Genomic DNA, 23702 nt, shown 5'->3' with positions numbered 1-23702 from the left:
TACAACCACTTTTTATTACTCTTTGTCTTCTTGTTACAATTTGTGTCTTAATTTTAAGTCCAGTTGATTAGGTGAGACCTGTGGAAAGACTGAGTCTCCTATGAAATAGAGTGCAAGAGATAGAATTTACAATCCAAGGGATCTTTTTTGCTTTCTTTGGCTTTATAGGTATTGAGATTACAAGGAGTCTGACCTCAGAGTAGTGGAGTCTTTCTAGAGCAGACCTGGAGGCTAAGAGGTATCAGATAAAATAAAGTTGATGACAATATCTTTAGCAAGATATAACAGCATATAAACAAAAGCATCAACCAGTGAAAAATATAAAAAGAATGCAATGAAGTATCCAAGAACTAAAAGTACTTGGTTACCCAAGACGTGCTATAAAGAAGGGAGAGGGTGGGATGATTTGGAAGAAGCATTGAAACATGTATAATATCATATAAGAAATGAATTGCCAGTCCATGTTCAATGCAGGATACAGGATGCTTGGGGCTAGTGCACTGGGATGACCCAGAGGGATGGTATGGGGAGGGAGGTGGGAGGGAGGTTCAGAATGGGGAACACGTGTACACCCGTGTTGGATTCATGTTGATGTATGGCAAAACCAATACAATATTGTAAAGTAATTAACCTCCAATTAAAATAAATAAATTTAAATTAAAAAAATAAAATGTGAGATTATACATTAAAAAAAAAAGAAAGAATCTCGTGTTATGGCTGCCAGAACCTTCAGTCATCATATGAATCACAGCCTTCTATCTTTAAGAAAAGTCAACCTACTCTTTTTCCAAAAGGTAGAAAACTATTCTAGCAATTCCGAGCCTTTGGGGGATTGAGTTATGTCCTTGCTTCAGGCTAAAAGAGATTTATTGATAATTTTTCCAGTTAAAGTGAAACCAAGTTAATATTGCTTTTTATCTATAATGAGATGCCCTAGAGTTTTATAAATTACAGATTAACTCTGCTTTATCTCTTAAAAAAGAAAATTCTACAACTCCCCTTGCTGAAATAGGACAAACTATGCCAGCCATAAGTCAAATTCAGGGGATGGGTCATTACCCCATTCCTTTACACCACCATTGGAGCCCATGGTTAAACAGTGTCAGAGGGTGTTCCATAAACCTTTGGTAACCATCATTATGTCTAATAAAGCCCATCCCTTGGAAGTAATCCCTTTGATCTAAATTAAAACCTTGAAGTTTAATCCTGTGGTAAATGTACTATATATTATGAGTCCTAGGCCTTTTCACTTTAAAGGAATATCTCATTTCATTTTCCCTTTTCATCATACAAATGAGTCTTTCTATAAATGACTATTTTGTTATACCTGTTGATTTCAAAGTATCTTATGACTCCATGACAAATTTGCGAGTAACATGCAAAGGAATGACAGTGAGAGGGAAAGCTTCACTCAGTGCAAAACATATTACCTTCAACACACTCCCTAGCATTAACAGAGATAGCTGAATAAAACGCCAAACAGCGGAGCCAGAACACGTATCGGCACAAGCAGCAGCACAATTAGCCAGCCTGTGAGAGAGTGTGGAGTGGATTTTAAATAAAAACGTATTTCCTCAAACATGCTGAGAACTCTAAAAATTCACTCATTTATAGAAAAGTCCCCAAGGCCACTCCAGGGCTATCCTGAGACGATGTATCCCAAAGGACGAGATCAGGACAGCAGGGTGATTACAGACGAAGTCAAGGGGATGAATAGAAAGTTACTCTTGAGATACTATTATCTTTAATATGCTTTTTAAAAAAGAGTTTTTCCCCTAACATTTTTTTATTAAAACATAAAAAATATACTTTGTATTCAGACTCAAGTGGCCCTAAAATACAATTAAGGGATCTTTTCATTGTTTGACAGAAATGAATAATCTCTGGATATGGTGTGTAAACGTCTATTTCTTTTAAATATTTGTGTTATAATCTGTATATGAAAATCTTAGGAATTATAACCAGCACGTCTTTTGGAATTGAGGATCAAATGACTCAACAATTTGTTTGTTTGTTTATAAATGATCTGGTATACCTGTACTATGTATGTTTTATCTCTACTGACAACAAAAATGGATAAAAAATTTTAAGAAATATTAAATAGATAGAAATAGTATGAATGATTTATTTCTTCCTCACACTTTTCAGTAATTTCTAAAATTTCTACAGTAGACATATTCTTAAGATCATCAGAAAAAATAAAATTTCAAAATATAGATGGATAGCTAGAGGGAAGCTAAACAGGATCAATAAAAATAGATATTGCTTCTAGAACTTGAGGAAGTAAAAAAAAATTGCCTTAGAATCATTTCTGTTAATATATTATTGCATTTTTTAGATTGAGTTACAAAATATAACTTAACTATTGAGTGGTTGTTCTCACTACTTCCCATGAATTATCTCATTTAATCATCACAACAACCCTAAGAGGGAGGACAATTGTTAATACTCCCATTTTTCAGTTAATGAAACAGTCACAGAAAAGTCAAATAACTTTCCTAGGAGCTGCATAGTTATCAGAGCAGTCAGTACCAGAAATTGACTAAAAATAATAAAACACCTAATAATCACCCAAGAAGAAGTTCTAAAATATCCAATAGAATTCCTAAAGACTATAAAAATGGACAAATTAAGATGCTCTTAAAGTATGAGCTTCAAGATAAAGCAAAATATAAAAATCTCCATATTATATTTTATTTAATCAACCATGACAATCAAATAAGACTTAGAGAAATTTGGTTATACCAAGATCTTACCATAATAGTATTTCCTTTCAGATTCTACCTGAAGTATTCACAACAAGTGGAAATAGTATTATTATAACTATACAACAGCATTATGTAGCATAGTTAAATGATCAGATCTTATTTTTTTAACTTTCACCTTTTTCCCAGAAAACCAAGGCTGCGCCTGTAATACAAGTGGATTTTCTCCATTTAGCCTGGTACTTTCAACTGAATATAACGTGGTCCAGTAGAGATATCCACCAACCGAGTCCACCACCATATCGTTTACCAGCAACTTCACGTGAGTCACAATATCTGTGCGTCCTGTCAACACAGACTGCCTTTGAATCTATAAAATAATCATAATTCAGTTTTAGTGATTTTTAAATGGCATCATTAATTCTGAATAGTTTATTGCAATTGTTAGTAAATTACTACATTCATCCATTCATTTCTCCAACCATAAATATTTACTGGCACTGTGCTGTGTCATGCACCTAGCTTCGGGAATGTAATTACAAGGAAGCTTACTCCTTTTCATGTCTCCAAAGAGAAAGGAGATACACTTACTTTGAGTTAATACTTGCTCTTTCTAATCATACACCTAGACAATCAACACATAATCAAAACATAAGAATGTATTTGGTTAGACTCCCAAAGATGTATACTCCAAATAGTGATGTCTCTACTTGCTCCTCTCTGTCTGTTTAATCTCCCTAATATTAATTACTGTAATTATTAAGTACCGATTATATGCCAGGCACTGTACTTCTTTTTTATCTTTAAAATATTAGTTATTATAACCCTCACATTAAGCCTGTAAAGTAAGCTGGATTTAAAAAGGTGAAGTGATTTTTCAAGAAGTTAAATCGTTTTATAAGAAACAGAGCAAACACTTGAAACCAGTTTTTATACTATCTACCACTTCCTCCTTCAAAACTATTTTCAAACTAATCCATTTTGGGAATCATTCTCTGATTAACCCCACTCAGCTCCATTCTGCCTACAAGTCATTGGCACTTATGAATTCAGACTATACCATATTACTTTGCTTCTAAATACAGTGCTCTGTCCCTGGAGAAGGAAATGGCAACCCACTCCAGTATGCCTGCCTGGAAAATCCCACGGACAGAGGAGCCCGGTGGGCTACAGCCTATGGAGTCGCAAAGAGTCGGACACGACTGAGCACACGCAACAGCAACGCTCTGTGTGCTTCTGATGATTCACGATGTTTTCTTTTTTTGGCACTGGTCTTAGTTGTGGCATGTGGGATCTAGTCTCCTGACTAGGAATCGAACCCAGGCCCCCCAGGAATTGGGAATGTGGAGTCTTAGCCACTGGACCACCAAGGAAATCCCCATGAATTTATTTTGATGTCATGAAAAGAGCAGGGGCAAGTGGTGATGGTTGCACAGCACAAAACACACTAAAAACCACTGCATTTTATATAATCGAAGGGTGAATTTTATGGTACATAAATTGTATCTCAAGAAAGCTGATGTATTTTTTTCAAAGGCAGAGACATGACTACTATTTTCCTCATATTCTCTACAATGCCAATTTTCAAGGCTCTAAACATACTGGTAACAGAAAATGAATAAATAAACAAATGGACATGTGCCCTCCTGATTAGGAAACAATTTTTGTACCATAAAACCAAAATGACTTTTTTGTATCATAAAACTGAAACAATTTCTTTCTTGATCTGTTAGACCGTTGATCTCATCAACCGTTCTTTTCTTCAGCGGGCACAGTGCACAGTGCACAGGGTGTCTTCATCTTGCCCCCAAATCCCACCCTGTCCGCCCTCCTCAGTGGCCCCTGAGCCCGACACTGATGGACTGCATCAACCTAGCTCCCTGTTCTCTGGCTTCCAGGGAGGTTCAGCCAATGGAAGCAGCGGCCGAAGATCAGAGGGCAGAAGAAAAGAGGGATGGAGGTACATATGTGCTATCGTATCACTCCTTACTGGACTATACCTTTGGACAATGGCTGATTTTCATGTTGGCAACTCTGCTAAAGCTACATCCCTCACCATTCTTTCCCTTGTCCTTAATGCCTAGAGGCAGTAATATCCTCGCACACTTGCTAGCCAAGAGCATGCCTCACCGTCCCATGCTCATTTTCCTTAGCCCTGTCCATACTGTTGAAAATAGTCCCCTCGCTTAGTTTCTTTTCATTATGCCTTTGGGGTGTGCCATCTTCCCCAGGACGCTATTCCACCAGTGAACATTTTAATATATTTATTTCAAGATATTATTGAAAATATAATACTGATTAATCAAATACTGATATAGAATTTCCTTTCTACATGAATATTTTAATTAAAAGGTGAGTAGGTTTAGAGACAAATATTTAGTAAATAATAACATAGATGAAACACAAGTATGAAAAAAATCATGAAGATGACACGCCAGTCACTGAAGTGGATAGGCATTGTTTGACAGCACGTAGGACATCAGGCTTTAACTTACCACATAGGTCTTTCCAGCCCAGTAGAGAAAGTGACCCAGCCACTCAAAAGCTAAAGCCCCTGCTCCTGCAATGTTGGGTATCTGATAATTCTCTGAGATGTCTGTCCCATTCAGCAGCCATACATAAACATCACCTTTCATGTCGCTGTAGTAGAGGCTGTTGTTATACCAATCCATGTCTCAAAACAAAGTGAATTGGTAGCAGTTACTTTCTCATGTATGCCAGTGTAAACACAGCACATCAGCAAATCACACATGCACCTCAACAATAACATGGATATTCACTAGAGCTTCAGAGATGTGTCAAGAATGTTTCAATAATATTACTTTAAAATCGTAAGCCCTGGAACTAGACACAGGAACTAATATTCATTGAGCATCTCCTCTTTGCCAACATTGTCCTGGGCACTTTTATATATCTCACTCAATTCTTAAAGCTCTAAAGTAGAAATCATTTCCATTTTTTGACATGGCAAACCCAAGACTAGTTAAAATTACCTATTTTGCCCGAAGTCTCACAGATGAAAAGAGGAGGAACCCAGACTTGAACCAACTTCAAAGTATCATTCTTTCCATTAGTACCACCCTACCTCCTAAGTCCAACTCATTTTGGTCAGAAGTGCTCTGGTAATTTTTAATGACCAAATAAAGAAATCAAATAATTAGATAATTATAGAAGATGCCATTAAGTAATAAATGGGTAGGTAGTTTTGCCTTAGGCATTTATTACATAATCTTCTTTGCCATGAAATTCTTTCCTATGCTTTATTTAGAACGTCATATAGCTGTTTTGTGCTCTGGTCTTATAGCAAACTCATAAAAAATTACTTAACTATAGCTATCTTCATGGAACAAGATAGGTGGTTACTTTGAGATGACACTGAGAGATTAAAATACACGAGAAGTATATCAAAGCCTTCCTGAAATGGGCATACATCATTAAATAACCTCACATTTTGTGGAGTAATAAATGGCCCTCCTCCTTGAGAACAGACATTTTCTCCATCATGTCACTGGCAGTATAATTCAGTCAATAGTTTTTCCTTTCATTATTGACCTAATATTAAAACACTCAATTCTTCTGATTGGTCAAATATCTCAGGAAGTCTAACAAGTAGAAACCTGCCATCCAAGTGTACAGGGAACTTGGTGTTTACCTGACACATTTCCTATATCAGAGGATAGGAATTCTCCTGGGCCAAAGCTATTTAATGGCTTACTCCAAAGTCCATCTTCTTTCACAGCCATGATAAACGGTGGTTCTGCAGCTGTTTGGTTTAAAAACAATTGAAAGAAATATCACAGAAAACACGCATTTTTAGGTACACATCTTGTTTGTTAGATTTCTTTTATAAAGTAAATCAGCATTTTGAAAAATACACTGGAAGTATATGAATAATTGTATCTGCTTAAAAGAATACTCTATCATATTAAACACACTTTTATTTTTATGTAAATATTTGTAATTGAATGTGAAGAGAAATGTGCATTGATGCTGCCACTATAGCAATGTCACATCATGGCAAATCCTTTTGTTGTTTTGCTTTAGCTATTGGTGATATTCAGAAGCAACAGTAGTATAAATGGTTCAGTTCTTTCCATTTTCTTTCAACCAAGAGGACAAAATTCAACATATTTCACAGCCCCTCAACTTCTCTTGTCGAGACTTTCAGCATCCAAGCAGTGCTACAGCTTAATAAGCCATGAGAAAGGAGAAAACCATGAAGAAGAACAAAATTATATTGTTTGTTCAAAAATATCTTGGACAGTATAAAATAGAACGTTAGAAACATTCATATCACACTGTGCTTTACTTGCTTTCCTAACCTCAGACAATAAACATGCTCAAGGGGTCAATGCACCCTCATTCTCATTTCTTTCCAACATCTAAGGTGAGAAATTTTAAAGAAGACAGGGAGAAAGCCTCTTTTGTCAGAATCACTCCCTAAATCAAGAGCATTCTCTCACCTGGTACCAGAGTAGTTCCCACTGAGGGCTCTGACCAAGGGCCCGGCCCCTTGGGAGAACTTGCTCTCACAGAAACCTCATATTTTGTAGCACTCTGAAGGTCATGTACATTAAGGATGGTCCCACTTATATTAGAGAACATGTGAGTGGTTTCAGGAAGGTCTTGGGTTGATACTTTCACCTCATAAGTCCAGTCCTGCCAGGCAGAAGGACCTATGCGGAAGAGTTAAACAATATTACTGACCAGAATGATATCAGCAAAGGGCCAACAAAGGATTTTCAGTCAACTTATCCAGAGCTTCAGCTTGAGTGGAAGGATAATTGAGCCTGTTACCCCTTAATTGCCAGGGTTAACTTGATGACATGATTAGGACAGTGGCCATTCTACTCACTCATTTTGTCTCATCAAAGAGACATCTTGCCAACAAATGGGAGGCCACTGTTCCCCTCTCTGTGCTGTGTGACTGACTGCATAGAACCATCAGAAGGGTCTACTATACAAGCTCCTAATAAACGCTTAACAATGAATCTCTAATATTATTCCATTGTCAGCAGAATATCACTCTCCTAGAAGCCCAAAAAATAAAAATTAAAAAATTTTGCTAATTCATTTTCAGCCATCTTTGAGGTATACATCAAACAGGCATAATTAACTTGGTCTTAAAGTAAAAGTAGGGCTGCCATCGATGGGGCCACATAGAGTCGGACACGACTGAAGTGACTTAGCAGCAGCAGCCAATGTTTGCTAGGGTACCAGAGGTTGGCAAACTGCAGCCCACAGGCCAAATCTGGCCCACTGCCTGTTTTTATAAATAAAGTTGTAATGGAACATAGTCATAGTGACTTATTTACATATTATCTATGGCTGCTTACATACCACAAAGACAGAGTTGAGTAGCTATCCCAGAAACTGTATGACCCACAAATGGAAAATCTTTATTATCTGGTCCTTCTTTTATTAAAAAAAAAAACAAAAAACTGCCAACTGCTTTGCTAGATACTGTTCTGGGTTCTACCTATGCATCTTAATTCGGTCTATATGACAGTCCCTTAGAAGGATTTACTTAATATTTTTATTTCCAGTAGTGGAAACATGCATGAAATGGTTAAGTAACTTGCCCAGGTCATTATGCTAAAAGGCTAGTCTGCTGAGACTAGCCTTTGAATCCATGCAGGCGGGCCCTAGAGCCCACCTGCAAACCCACCACACATGCTGCCTCTCCAGAGATGAAAATTCAAGCCCCGAGAGTTTTAGGCTCAAATTCATGCAAGGTCTCCCAGATACAAAATCTCAACCCAAGTGTTCCATCCCCCTGGCTAATGCATTCCCTCCAACTAGAATGTCAGTGCCTGGCTCCAAGAAGACTCTCAATAAATGTTCCAACCCTTTTGTTTGGATGTACATGATAAAATATAGAAATTCTCTTTATCAAAACTGGTAAATGTAGAACAAATGTAATAACACTGTGTGTATGTGTGAGAGAGAGGAGACAAAGAGAGTGTTAATTAGTGCTTTGGGTTACTGGCTAAATAATCACATAAGGGCTCTCAAAGCTGAGTTGCCATGCCAAGCCTATTAAGTTTTCCTCTCCTTCTGACAAGGCCAGCTTCCAGCCAGGGGACAGGGAACTCACTAGCGCCGATGGCAAGCGTGGGGGGCTTCCACTGAACCAGGGCCTGGTGGGAGCCGAACAGCACGGAGAGCTGCTGCGGGCGGCCCGGCAGCGGGTGTGGCTGGGTGTATGAGCCAAAGATGACCAAGTTGCCAAAGCCAAATTCTTCTATGTGACTCAGGTCACATCCCACGATGAATTCATTAAAAGACAGAGAATCCTGTTGGAAAACAGCCTTGCCATCTGTGACCAGGAAGTCGTTGTTTTCACAAGCAAAGCTCTTCACATTAGTAAAGGGGACATGAGGTAGGATGATGTGGGATGCGGAGCCGTCGAGAAAGGTTGACATGAAGACTTGGGCAGTGTCGTTGAAATAAATGATCCGCTTGGACTGTGGCTTGATCGCAAAGTCCTTTAAAGTGCCACTCTGCACAATACGCATGGCTTCTGAGCCCCCACCAGAAGGCACAGGAAGATTGACTCTATAAATGCCGTCTCTCAGGAGATAAAAGACGTACCTGACACAGGGGCGGAAGAAGCCTGGTGTGAGTCAGTGCAAGGGTGAAGAAGGAACAACACCATTGTCTTATCCTGTTGGGCAATCAGAACCAAGTATCTCCAGAGTGGATAAGTACAGGGTTTCCCAAGATGCAAACTGGTAAAGGCATTTATTACAAATATGCTCTATTCATTTAAGTTAGAAGTTGGAATCCTGGAAAATGTCAGCCTCTCTTATAAGGCTTAATCTCCTAATTATTACATGTGACTTCTTAAGGAATCAGAATTTAAGAATAACAGGGGTCTTTACAGGTTTTCTAGTGAAGTCTACTCTTAAAATCATATTATATAAAACTTACATGACTGAACCTGTCATTTATTATGAAACATTTTTCTCCAATACACAGAAATTCTTAGTCAAAATCTGTCAATAAATATTCCCATGCATTGTGAACGACAAAACGGAAGAAAACAAACATTTAAGCCATTTTTTAAAACTTTATGGTATTATTTTGCACAGTTGCTACCAGCAATACTAACCCTGCATTTGTATTAGACTAAGCTTTATTGCTGACAAAGGTCCATATAGTCATAGCTACAGTTTATCCAGTAGTATGGATGTGAGAGCTGGACCATAAAGAAGGCTGAGTCCCGAAGAATTGATGCCTTCAAACTGTGGTGTTGGAGAAGACTCCTTGGACTGCAAGGAGATTAAACAGGCCAATCCTATAGGACATCAACATTAAATATTCATTGGAAGAACTGGTGCTGAAGCTGCAGCTCCAATACTTCAGACACTTGATGCGAAAAGCCAACTCATTGGAAAAGACCCTGATGCTGGGGAACATTAAGGGCAGGAGAAGAAGGGGGCAACTGAGGATGAGATGGTTGGATGGCATCACTGACTCAGTAGACTTGAGTTTGAGCAAACTCCTGGAGAAAGTGAAGGACAAGGAAGCCTGGCATGCTGCAGTTCATGGGGTCACAAGGAGTCAGACACAACTTAGTAACTGAACAACAGTAACAAGCTTTTAAAAATATTCACAAATGAGTGAGGCAATAGTGTCAGCATTTTACAAAATCATGATGAAATACCCCACAATTGAGTAAAAACAGCTGGGAAGGACCACCCAAAATCAGCAGAAAGGAGTCAGTGGAAGAATGCTAAACCTGTCTCCCAACAGACATGATAACCAGACCAGAAAAGCAAACAGGCACTGAACTGCTCAGCAAGAGAAAATGGTGTAATGAAGAGAGGAAAGATAGGCAGGAAGGGCTTCTCATTGGAAGAGCTGAAGGGGAATAAAACTCTGAGTCATGCATAAAATCATGACAAACCCAAGAAGAGAAGCCAGGTCCCCGAGTCCCAGAGAAGAGATTTTTCCCATATGCCCATAATCTACTGCAAAGGAGAAAGGAAAACCTACTTACCTAGAAAAGTTGTGGGTGAAGTTTTAAAGAAATTTCCTCTTAGCTCTATAAGAATGAAAACTTTGCCTGATTTAATTAAATATGAAATCAGATTGGCTCATCTGGCACTACGATATTATTAGCAAGCAAGTTTCCCTAAGATTCTTACCAAAGGAAGAGAATTCACATTTGCAAGGCCAACACTTACCCATTGTATGAATCAGCCACAATTTTTTGAGGTGCAATGATTGAGGGAGGTGTAATTGTCTCCAAGTTTGAGCAGTTCTCTAAATCACAGACACACACCTAGAGAAAAGTACATCAGTAGCATTAGTGTCTCTAGTCTGTTTGGCCAACAAATATTCCTGGAGCAACTGTTCTGTGCTTAGAATTCCACAAGTCACAGGCACTTTTTGAAAACATGAAAAAGCCCTTAAAAGATAGTTTTACATCCTATATCCTAATGAGTTCATATTCTCTTGGTATCCATGAAATACAAGTACATATTTTTCATATTTGTGGAGATACTCAACTACTTTTATTAATATTTTAGCTATATCTAAGCTTATGGGCCTATCTAAGCACTGAAGAATTGATGCTTTTGAACTGTGGTGTTGGAGAAGACTCTTGAGAGTCCCTTGGACTGCAAGGAGATCCAACCAGTCCATCCTAAAGGAAATCAGTCCTGAATATTCATTGGAAGGACTGATGTTGAAGCTGAAACTCCAATAGTTTGGCCACCTGAGGTGAAGAGCAGACTCATTTGAAAAGATCCTGATGCTGGGAAAGATTGAAGGCGGGAGGAGAAGGGGACGACAGAGGAGGAGATGGTTGGATGGCATCACCAGCTCATGGACATGAGTATGAGTAAACTCTGGGAGTTGGTGATGGACAGGAAAGCCTGGCGCTCTGCAGTCCATGGGGTGGCAAAGAGTCGGACACAAGTGAGCAACAGAACTGAACTGAAGCTTATGGGCTTCCAGCCACAGTGACTGAGATCAGCCTCTCTTTCAAAAAAGGAAACTTGATTTGATAATACCAATATTACATAATTTAAAATGCTCACAGCTGATTTTAATCATGATTGGCAGTTGTTATCCAGTGATAATTCAGGTACCACTGTCTCATGGAAGTCAAATTATCATTAGTGAAAAATTACAGCTCTGAAAAATCACAAGAAAGATGATTTAATGGTATATCAGGACTAAGTAAAATAGTTCAGTTCAGTTCAGTCGCTCAGTCAAGTCCGACTCTTTGCAATCCCATGAATCGCAGCACACCAGGCCTCCCTGTCCATCACCAACTCCCGGAGTTCACTCAGACTCACATCCATCGAGTAGGTGATGCCATCCAGCCATCTCATCCTCTGTCATCCCCTTTTCCTCCTGTCCCCAATCTCTCTCAGCATCAGAGTCTTTTCCAATGAGTCAACTCTTCGCATGAGGTGGCCAAAGTACTGGAGTTTCAGCTTTAGCATCATTCCTTCCAAAGAAATCCCAGGGCTGATCTCCTTCAGAATGGATTGGTTGGATCTCCTTGCAGTCCAAGGGACTCTCAAGAGTCTTCTCCAACACCACAGTTCAAAAGCATCAGTTCTTCGTAAAGTACTTAGTACTAGGTAAAATCTAGACCCTCCTATAAGACTCTATGTATGATTCATTGCTAACCCAGTATCTAAAACATAGTAAACACTCAATGATTAATTATTGAGTGAAAGAATTATGTTTACTTATAAATATTAATATGTCAAGATATGCATTAGATTTTCAATATCTAGTTGTTCACTTTAAATTCCCAGACTAACCAGTTCATCCATGATGAAATACATTTTCTGATAAAGCCAGTCTATGGAGATGGAAGAAATTAATCCTGAGCCTCTGTAAAAAATTCTCAGGCCAGACACATCAGACATGTTGGCAGCGTCCTTCACCCATATGAGAGTTCCTTCAGAGAAATAAACAACCTGCTGGTGGACATGAACTGATATTCCTGGAAAAGTGATGCAAATACATGTGTTACTATGTAACAACCAGACAAAACAGTGACACTAAAGAGAACTCATTTATTTAATCTTTAACAAAGGCATTAAAGTCAACCTGGATCTTTCCTTACACACTAAGGAAACATTTTTCTCTATTACACTGACCTGTAATATTATGGTGTGTGGCATCTGACTGAAGGCAATGTGCTTCATCTACTAAATGCTTTAAAGACCTCTTTCTTAGAGAAGTTTTCCTGGATAAAAACAGCCACTGTTCCTCTTCTTGAACTAAAACAACAACACGACTTTATAGACAGACAGACCAATCATGTACATATTGACGCAAAACAGATCAATACCACCCTTTAAAACAAGGGGGCTGGCACACGGAAGAGCTTTGCCAGATATTCTCTGAAGATACTGGGGTATTTCAACTGTGGTATAAATCACATTCTATGGTTGGGGCGGGAAGTACTGTGTCAACCAAGTAGGATTTCTGGGTATGTGCCCCTGAATGCCCTCAAAATAACATCACATGCAGTATCACTGTTCTTAACAGCCTTGCCCAAACAGGAGCTCAGCTCATTATCCTCCACCCTGGGAATCTGATTGCTTGGTGAAGGTAGACCAGCAGGCTGGAGGGGCTGGTTGCATAACACACACCTATGGGCAGACTTTGGTTGCCTCTGTTTTGTCTTCAATTATCTCTCCCTTTTAGGCAGGAGAAAAGCCTGTAGTAATGAAATCTGAGGACTGCAGAACTCTGCGTGACGTCCTATTCGACTGGAGACTGATGCATTGTGCCTTGATCAACACTTTTAGGGTAATTAATAAATGTTATGCAGTAATCACAGTAATAACAACCTTAAACCTGCTCTGTATTTAACTCGTCCTTGGGATGCTTCTTGTATAACAAAAATACCTCTCCTCTCCTAGAGTCTAGTAACAGCCAAAGAAACTAAAGGTTAGTAATGGATGACATTCAATAAATACCCACTGGCATATCTGGGGGCAGATTTGGGGAATGGGAGGTCAAGTCAGCAAACAGGGTTGCCACAAAGACAGAAAACACACTCCTGGTATTTTGAGTTTTCGCGTGTTATTCCAAATGTTTTGAACTAACTTTCCCTAAAATATTTCTGGAGCTTCTTAGAGAGCATTTTCTTTTATTAAGGTTTTGCTTACATGGGAATCGTGCAGTAAATATTTAGTCTCCTAAGGCAAATGTTAAAATGCTGAAGCCGAAAAAAAAAAAAATAGGTACTTGCCAATTAATAACAAGAGCTAATTTCGTAGTTCGAATATTCAGAATAGTAAAATGTAACTTACTAAGTCCAGATAGATTTGAAAACCTAATGGAAACTGGAAGAAAAAGATATCTGATCTTTATTAAATGATGACCCATAAAGCAGAGGTTAGAGTAGGATATATGTATTCCCTAAGTATGTAAATGAAAGTCATAATCACTGCTGCTGCTAAGTCGCTTCAGTCGTGTCCGACTCTGTGCGACCCCATAGACAGCACCCCACCAGGCTCCCCCGTCCCTGGGATTCTCCAGGCAAGAACACTGGAGTGGGTTGCCATTTCCTTCTCCAACGCATGAAAGTGAAAAGGGAAAGTGAAGTCGCTCAGTCGTACGGACTCTTAGCGACCCCATGGACTACAGCCTACCAGGCTCCTTCGTCCATGGGATTTTCCAGGCAAGAGTACTGGAGTGGGGTGCCATTGCCTTCTCCCATAATCACTAGAGACTTTAACTGAAACCAAGAGTTTGCTTGGGGCCATTTTTTTAATTCCTTTTTTTTTCTTTTTTCAATTTTTAAATTTCAATGTGAAAACTTTGCTCCGACAACTTACTCCTGTTTGTCAGATGGGACTGATTTCTCATTTAAAATGGAAACTTATCAAGTATTCACAAGACAGTGTTATTTGGCAGACGAGTAGGGGCTTAAGGAACACCAGATGACACAGGACCTGTCAGATCTGAATCCACCCTTCCACCCCTCAACTCCCCAGTAGCAGGAGGCACACCCCCAGTCTATACCTGCTGGAGATGGAGTGGTAATACTAGATTCTGCTTCTGGCCCCTCACCAACTTCATTTACTGCTGCAATAGAAAACCTATTCCAAAAACAATTTGGAGAGATGTGTTTTACATGGCATGGCGTGAACATAAGATAAAAATAGAAGGAGCAATAACATTTCTATTTAAAGGACAAGGTGGCAATGTGTGTATCTAGTTACTTGGTGCCGCTGCTCAGCACTGAAATGACCATCAATCATGTCCTTGTTTGCATTCCCCACAGAACAGTTCAGGGTCACAGAGGTCAAAAACTGAACTCTGCTATCTGCATGACCCTCATCCATGCCCTAATTTATGGAGGTCTTAGTAAATGCTAGAAAAGCTAACAATAATAAAATAATTCCCTTAACAGTTAATGTAAAAATACCATTAACAGAATTCTACCTCTTTACTTTCTTCATGTTGGATTAAATGAAGAAATGATATTGATGGTGCTTATGTTGTCTTTTTTAGCCCATATTTATGAGCTCACATTTGTATTTTTCTCTGAATATAATAGAAATGCTTGAAAATGTTTTTGCTTAGGATGGTGTAATCTAGTAAGCATACAAACTTGAGGGAAAACACAACTTCAAACCAGCAGCACAAAGTCAGTTAGACATCTCAAAATACATTTTAAATTATTTTGTAGCCATATTTCTTAGATAATTATCATGCATGCACCCATGCTGGTTACATTCTTCATGCACCACTAAATTCTTACCTGTAGGTGGTATTTGGTAGAGTGGAGTAAAACTGGAAACTGGTTCTCTGTGTCCCTGAATCTAATTTCTGATTTTTGCTGATCAGCCTTAAGTTATATCCCAAAATAGGTCCACCTGGGAATTGAGGTGGAGCCCAACTGACTTCCACCGTGTCGGGACTTGAGCTTTCAATATTCCTAATGAAAGGAGCAGTTTCAGGAACTAGAAGAGATAATGGTAACACCGTGAGCAGAAAATATACAGAGAAAAACGTAAATAGGGTAGGATAAAGTCTTGTTTTTTGAAAACTTAGCATAAATGAAATATTTTCTTTAATAGTCACAATAAGTGGTAGGAGGAGGTAATATATCTATGAACTGCAATTCTTGATCCCTAAACAATATCAGTTAGCTACTCTTCTAAGGGATTCTTTAAAGAAAGTGTTATTTTCCTCACTTCTAATTTATGCAATAAAATTAAATGTGGAAGTGTACAAATAGGATAATGCTGTAGGGGGAAAAAAAAAACTGTTAAAAATCTCCAGGTACCTGACTGAGTTGAAACACAGGATGGAACCAGGTTAGGAAGGAGAAGAGACTCTGTAACAAAACTGAAGTCAATGATTAACATGAGTTGAAAGAAGTAAGGCCTGGGGCCTTTTCCCTCATTAGGGTCCTGTGGCTGGACCAGTTCTAGCTAAAGATAGGAATTTAGATAAGCCTGAATTAGAACAGCCTGCTTCCCTTTTGCTGGCATCAGCTCTGCTGACCCAGACAGTACTCTCCTCCCCCCAGCTCTCAAGGTCCCCCAAATCCAGGTTTTCTGTGCCTTAGCAGCATCGCTTCCCTCATGAAGGACAAAAATGAGCATGCATTTGCTAACCGAGCATTCACCCACAGACTGTAGGACCTACCCCAGTGGCAAAGAACAGAAAGGAAAACAAATGACCTAACAGCCCAGTCCGCACCTGCTTTCCATACCTCCTATGCCCTGCAACCCCACCCATTTATTTCCTCTTTTCATAGAAAGGCAGACTGATAGCACTTTGCTCTTCAGCAGGCTCTCTCCCTCTGAACAGTTTTTGGGAGGTGCACTGCATCACCCCTGTCCCCTTAGAGTGGGGAGAGAGAAGCCAGAGCAGCCCTCCCACTGGCTGTGTTTTAAAAAGGCCCTTCAACTGATCTCTGATACGGTTCCTCCCCAACCCTCAGACGGAGCTTGAGCAAACACAGATATCATTGCCTCACTCCTCAGCTCCACGCACTAAGTGACTCAGGTGGGCGGGGAAGTAGGAATCATCTGCTAGCGAATCGGAATTAGGATGTCAGAAAACCTAACTCTTTAGTCCACACCCAGACAGGCATGATCTACCCCGCTGCAAGTACATTCCATGCCACCTCCCGGGCAAGTTGTGAGTAGTCCAAATCTCTCTGAAAAGGCTGAAAAGGCTGGTCAGGTTAGGCAAGGTGATTATTCCACCTGATTAAGAAATTATCTTCATAAGGGCCCCAATTAAAAGGCAATAATAACCATCTAAAGAAGTCATATATTTCCCATAGCTGAAAGAGAAAAGGGCCACAAGATGACGGAACACAAAATGGATAACTCTGTAAGTTTTGATGTGGCTAAAAAAGTGAGACAGAATTGAAGCATGAGATGTTATCCATGGAAAGGATACCCAGTACAAGAACTGAAACATATGGAGGGTTTGGAGGCTTGCATATCCAGAGAAAGACTCAGAAATGGAAAGCAACATTTGCTTTCTTCGCTACTTTGATTTAACTAATCATCTGCCCTGGACCACCGTATGTCTCCAGTACTGGAAAATGTTCCCACACTGTTGGAGTCCGTGAGGCACTGCTCTGAACAAAAAGGATCTATGTATTCTACTCTGACCTGGAACATTTCAAATATTGCCCCAGACCCATGGCTAATCTGAGGTCCTGAGGATGGTCAGGGAATGATCATCAGAGGGACCACATGTACCTAAAGTCTGATAAGCAAAAAGAAGGCACTAACCAGGGGGGAGGGAAAATGCCCCAGCCAGCTTCATCAGCTGTCCTGCTGAGGTTTGGTCCAAGGCCTAGTTCAGTGTGAGGGTCTCTGCACGCAGCTGATTCTCCAGAACTGAGGGGTAGCGACATCCAACATCTGGCTTGGAATAAGCCCTTCCAAGTCCCCTCGGCTAACTCAGATGTTGAGAACACCAGAAACTCTCCCTGAATGTCTTCCCCTGGCATTTATCTCCCTGAAAGGCTCTAGGCTTGAATCCTTTTCCCAGTATGGAAGTCAAATCTTTGAAAGAATATATCAGAAAATGTTCCAACATATTGACTATTTTTTAAAATCATCTCTAACCAAAAGTTGAAGTATAATAATAACCTCCCAGTTGGTCTTGCTACTTCTGTACTTCTCAGTCCCTATCACTCAATATCATTCAATGCAGTCTGTGTGTATTTGCCAATTATCTTTTTTAAGGAGCATTTGAAGCAATTACTCCTTTAAAACCTTCCATAACTCCTAATCATATAATGAGGCTTATTCTGACCAACTGCTTTAATGCACTCCCCATTTTTCATGGACAGACCCTGCTCAAAGCATTTTTCTTACTATAGCAACCCATGTCTTCCTACTCACAGTATACTTTCCTTTTTTATTAGATTTACTGTCGAGGGAATTTCCTTTCCACCAAAAGGAGAGCTTCACTAGAGCAGAAATTTTTGTTTTGATCAGAGGTACGGTGGGCACCTGGACTTCCCTGGTGGCTCAGATGGTAAAGAATCTGCCTGCAATGTGGGAGACCTGGGTTCAATCCCTGGGTCAAGAAGATCCCTTGGAGATGGAAATGGCAGCCCACTCCAGTGTTCTTGCCTGGAAAATCCCATGGAGAGAGGAGCCTGGTAAGCTACAGTCCATGGGGTCACAAAAAGTTGGACAGGACTGAACACTTTCACTTTTCATGGTGAGCACCTAGAAGACGACTTGACACCTAGTTACATACCCCATTGTTAGATGGATTGATTAACAAAGGAATAAATCTATTTCACTATTTAAAATAAAAGCAAACTAAACCAAAGCTTTGGAATGACCCCTGATTTCTCGAGCAAGGTATGCATGCCATACCTCCATAAGGATGAGTCCTGTAACTGGGACTTGGAGGGGAATACAGATGCAGCTGGGCTGTGAAGATCCAAACCACTCGAAAAACATATTCAGTGAAGGGATGCAGGGGCTCTACCACATAGGAGAGCTTGGACACGGCCTAATCAATGAGAGATCAAACATCAGTATTCATGGAATCACTTCCGGATATTGTAACTCAAGAGCACAGATTCATTTGTAGATGATGCATGGCCTTCTGGATATGAAGTGATCCAGGGCTTCCCTGGTGGCTCAGACAGTAAAGAATCCACCTGCAGCGCTGGAGACCCGGGTTCAATCCCTAGGTCGGGAAGATCCCCTGGAGAAGGGAATGGCTTCCCACTCTAGTATTCTTCCCTGGAGAATTCCATGGACAGAGGAGCCTTGAGGGCTACAGTCCATGCGGGTCACAAAGAGTCAGACAGGACTGAGCAACTAAGCACACACAGCACAGGGCCTGCCAGGCCAGCTGAAAAGGAGGCCTGGAGCTCAGAGCTGAGATATCCCCATCTCAGTCCACACAATTCACACCGAAATTCCTTCCATCTTCAAACCTGCAGAATTATGGATTCAATTATTTGGCATTTACCTCAAGGCTTTCCTTTAATTTTCTGTGTTAAAACACTCGGTGTCTTGGGACGGTTCTCTGAACCTGCTTTTGCTGTCTTAATAGGGACCCGCCTGGATGACCTCCCTGACCTCCACCCTAGTTGGCATCATTTTCAATGGGATGGACAGATAATGACCAATGATATGAGTAGTTGGTTATGTGATGCTGAGCTGAAGGAATAATATCTATATCCAATAATATATTTTCCTCAAAAATAAAAGGTTTAGCATGAAGAGTAGCAAAGACTGAAGTTCAGCGGTGGTAAAGCATCCACCTGCCAACGCAGGAGACACAAGAGACACAAGTTAGATCCATGGATTGGGATCGCCTGGAGTAGGAAGCGGCAACCCACTCCAGTATTCTTGCCTGGAGAATCCCATGGGCAGAGGAGCCAGGAGGGCTACAATCCATGGGGTCGCATGACTGAATGGGCATGCAGGTACACAGGCAGTGGTTCATACCTCAGTGTAAGTCCAGCTTCCAGGAAGTTGTGTGTATTTCCACTGAATGATGTATTTTACTCCAGAGATGTTGGCCGATTTCCATCGTAATGTCATACCATGGCTTCCAATGGAAGAAGCAAAGGGTGCAGTGGGGAGGTCTGCATTTTCTGGGGAGAAAGCAAGATTTCATTCACCACATCCCATGTCTGTTGACACAGGACAGCATGTCCCTGCTTCATCTCAGCACGCTCCTGCTACATCTTGCCACAATTATTCATCTGAACAGTAACTGATGCCTATAATTCAGGTGGTTTATTTCTTTAAATCAGCCAGTTGGTCTGGCAGCTTTTTTCCCCTCATCCTGCCTACCTGCTTAGTTGTGTCCAACTCTGTGACCCTTTGGATGTAGCCCACCAGGCTCCTCTGTCCATGCAGTTTTCCAAGAAAAATATTGGAGTGGGTTGCCATTTCCTTCTCCAGGGGATCTTTTTGACCCAGGGATTGAACCTGCATATCCTATGTCTCTAGCATTGCAGGCAGATTCTTTACCCACTGACCCATCTAATCTTTGAAGATAGTTTTTCTTACAGGCAAGCAAAATGGAGTGTTCTGAGACTGGTTTTCTCTTGTCATACCACTTCTATATAGGTTAGAGGGGTGGATGCCAAGGGTACGTGCAGGGCAACAGAACCATCCACTAACCCAGGGCACATATCTCAAGATACTTTTAAATTTTACACTATGTATCGATGCCGGGGGCCAGCGTGAGGAACTCTGCCCATGGCACAGGTCATGAGGAAGGAGGCTTGGCATAGGCAAAGGCGTGATCAAGCCTCAGGAAACCCCCTGTTCCCGAGCATCTACCCCCAAAACCAGAGTCTATCTACTTTACTGTTTCATGCTCTCGCCTACACCTCTGACTTTATGGGGGGCTGTTCCCCACCGGTTCTCTCGGAGAAGGAGTAAACGTGCGGCTCCAAGTCAATAAAAATTCCTGGGCATGACAAGAGTGTTTCAACTTATGAACTCCTCTGAAGGTTATCTAGCCCGCCTGTATAGGTTCGTCTGGCCACATGTGATTGTTTACAGCCTCCCAACCTGAGAGGCACAAGATGTTTTAGGCTTACTAAAGGCAAATTCTTTTGAGGAGTTGGAAATTGTCAGTATAGTGGGTTGGTTAGGAATTATATTGGTGAAGGGTTTTTTCATTTGTTGTGCCAATAATTGCTGCTGATTCCCTGCCCTGGGTGTGACAAGGGTGTCTCAGGTCAAACCTCTCTGCTGACAGACTAGCTTGTGTGACAGGATTATCCATACTCCTGCCACTACGCACATGATTGTTTTCTACCTCTTAACCATAAACAGCACAGAGAGTTTTGGAGTATTTTGAAAGTCTGAATTAGCATAGGGCTTTTCTCATTGTTGAGTCAATGATTGCCATCAGGCCTCCATATCCTTAGGCACCTGGGAATATATTAATCAATATATTTGGAATATAGAAAAGGAAATATAGTAGTTTTTAAGGTTAGCAATACTAGACTTTTTGAGTTAATGAATTTTCTCTTTTGTAATAGATCACTGTACTTTGTTATAAATCACTGTGTCCTTGCTATGTAAAAATGTAACTTTATCACTATCTTAAGACTAAATAGATCTTAAGGGGAACATTGGGGAAAGGATTTTCATTTGTTGGGCTGAAGTTTGCTGCTAAATCTCCATATTCCCTGCCCTTATAATGAATATAACTAGCATATAGGATAAATAAGTATTAACATTTAAGCATATAGGAAAAATAAGTATTAACCTTTAAGATTAATCATGTTAACCTTGGGTTAAATAAATTACTTTCTTGATTGTAACTCACTACACCCTCACCCTATAGGAATGTAACTTTATTTGGAGGGTGGTGCCTGGTTTAAGAAAAAACACCCTTGGAAAAAATAAGTCTTTTGGTTATCAGAAAGAAAGGGTTGTAAAATGTCAGCAGGTCTCATGGCCAGAAGATGATGTAAAACCCCTAAGACCTTTTTTTTTATACATTTTTATACATTTATACATTTTATACATTATGTGAAGCACCTGATTTTGATAAAGGTCAGGACTGCTGACCCCCACGTGACTCTGTATTCATCCCTATGTGTAACAAAAGGTATATAAGCAAACCCAAAAATAAAGAAATGGGATCAGTTTCCGGAAAGACTGATTCCCCCATGTCACTTCTTTCTTGCTCTCCGTTTTTCCGGCTGAATTCCCATTTGGTGCATGGGTACCCACCAAGCCTGCTAATTTTGCCTGGGCTTCTAAGATCCGACCGGGGGGCCTCAGTGCCTCCTCTCCTTTGGGAGAACGGGAAGACACCTGCGGCCTACGTAGGTGGTGATTGGTATTCCATGTGAACCAAGTTATTCAGCCTCTTTTTCTCTGCTAGTTTTCTAATCCTTCTCTATCTGTAATTAAATAAGTTATTTCCAAGGACGCCGACTCCGTCCCCACCTTCGAATCACCCTGGATCCACCGGGGCTGGACCCTGGCATATCTATAGCCCATTGTGTCAAACACATTATTTTTATATGTGCAAGTAACTGAGCTCCAAAGGATCCTATATTCTTCTCTTTTTTATTATGAAATATTTCATGACTTTTAAGCATTAGCAACATTACAATTGGTACACACAGTTATTGGTGCTACTTCCCAGACACTGTATAAGTGTTAGAATTCTGAATGCCAGAACCATACTGTTTTGATTATTATAGGTTTGCAATAAGTTTGAAATCAGGAAGTATGAATTCTCCAACTCTGTTCTTTTCAGAATTTGGGGTCACTTGAGATTCCATATAAATTGCAAAATCGGTCTTTCGATCCCATGTAAAACATCTGCAAAAATGTATTTGGAATTTTGATAGGGATTGCATTAAATCTGTAGATTGCTCTGATAATATTGACATCTTGACAATATACCAAGTTTTTTAATTCATGGATGTGGAATGTCTTTCCGTTTACTTGCCTTCTTTAATTTGTTTTGGAAATGTTTGGTGAACATTTCACTTTACAAATCATTCACCTCCTTGGTTAATTTCTAAGTATTTTATTGATGCTATTGTAAATGAAATTTTCATCATAATTTCCTTTTTGGATGGTTCATTATTTGTGCATAGTAATGCAATTGATTTTCTAGTTTTAACTTTGTTTCTTGCTACTTTGCCAAATTTGTTTATTAGTTCTAACAGGGTATTTTGTGGTATCTTTGGGGTTTTCTGCATATAAGATTATATCATCTGCAAACAAAAATCATTTTACTTCCACCTTTCAAATTTGAATGCCTTTTTCTTGCCTACTTGCTTTGGCTAGGACATCCAGTATTATAGAAGTGGCAAAAGCAGGCATCTTTTCCTGAACTTACAGGATAAGGTTTCTTCACCACTCTGATTCAGAAGCAAATCAGGATAGCAAGGAAAGATCCACCTGCCAATTTTCATCAACCATTGAAACAAGGACTGCAGCTTATGGAAAAGCCAATCATCTCTTGTTCTGGAAGGAACTGTTTATCTTCCAGGGGGAGGAAAAACTGGGGAATTCTGGAAAAGCTAGCTGCTAACATAGGCTATAGTTTATCAAAGTGTTGATTCTTCAGAAATGACTAGAGAATTAAAACACTCGGGCAAAGTCTCTTAAAGACACCCAACCTGCTCTGAAATAAGTCAGAGGGAACTGGAGACATATACAGTCAAGTTCCTTACTTACTCCAGATCTAACACTGAGAAGCCTAACTTCTATACATTCTGCAAATTTCCCAATATGTTATAAGGAGCCATAACTACAGAAGGCACTCAGTGAATTGAATAACTGTTAGCTGAGAAATGAAATTCACATTAAATAAAATATTTCTACACGTTCAGTTCATTAAAACAGTGGCATTTCCTGATAAGCTAGTTGCTCAGGATTCACATTTGTCCCTTATATTAAGAGAGAAGTGATTGCAACCACTGAACTGAGGGCAAAATCTCAAATTCTAAACATGTCATATGTTGTTTCCCCTGTTTTCCTCTGAAAGAAGACTTTTGCTGAGTCTCTA

At 40.0% G+C, this 23702-nt stretch overlaps 1 protein-coding gene and 1 long non-coding RNA gene across 3 annotated transcripts in view; one reads left to right on the top strand and one right to left on the bottom strand.

Annotated features, from left to right (window-relative positions):
• The window catches only part of LOC128053109 (uncharacterized), a 104826-nt gene extending 91346 nt beyond the window's left edge, over nt 1-13480 (top strand). For both annotated transcript variants that reach the window (XR_008199903.1, XR_008199904.1), the window contains 3 exons: nt 2895-3027; nt 4472-4665; nt 13389-13480. This is a non-coding gene — a long non-coding RNA (uncharacterized LOC128053109). The remainder of the gene's footprint in view (nt 1-2894; nt 3028-4471; nt 4666-13388) is intronic.
• The window catches only part of ROS1 (ROS proto-oncogene 1, receptor tyrosine kinase), a 124070-nt gene that overhangs the window by 76154 nt on the left and 24214 nt on the right, over nt 1-23702 (bottom strand). The window contains exons 6-17 of the mRNA XM_052645576.1: nt 19649-19797; nt 18560-18698; nt 15457-15658; nt 14715-14791; nt 12836-12958; nt 12494-12678; nt 10898-10995; nt 8803-9299; nt 7169-7381; nt 6358-6468; nt 5201-5379; nt 2884-3075 (exon numbers count right to left, since the gene is read on the bottom strand). Coding sequence (XP_052501536.1) covers nt 2884-3075; nt 5201-5379; nt 6358-6468; nt 7169-7381; nt 8803-9299; nt 10898-10995; nt 12494-12678; nt 12836-12958; nt 14715-14791; nt 15457-15658; nt 18560-18698; nt 19649-19797 — 2165 coding nt within the window. The remainder of the gene's footprint in view (nt 1-2883; nt 3076-5200; nt 5380-6357; nt 6469-7168; nt 7382-8802; nt 9300-10897; nt 10996-12493; nt 12679-12835; nt 12959-14714; nt 14792-15456; nt 15659-18559; nt 18699-19648; nt 19798-23702) is intronic.

Source organism: Budorcas taxicolor, chromosome 9 (genome assembly GCF_023091745.1).
Source record: "Budorcas taxicolor isolate Tak-1 chromosome 9, Takin1.1, whole genome shotgun sequence".
In the NCBI taxonomy this organism is placed as follows: domain Eukaryota; kingdom Metazoa; phylum Chordata; class Mammalia; order Artiodactyla; family Bovidae; genus Budorcas; species Budorcas taxicolor.
Note: the sequence above shows the minus strand (reverse complement) of the source record. Positions and strands in the feature narration are given on the sequence as shown.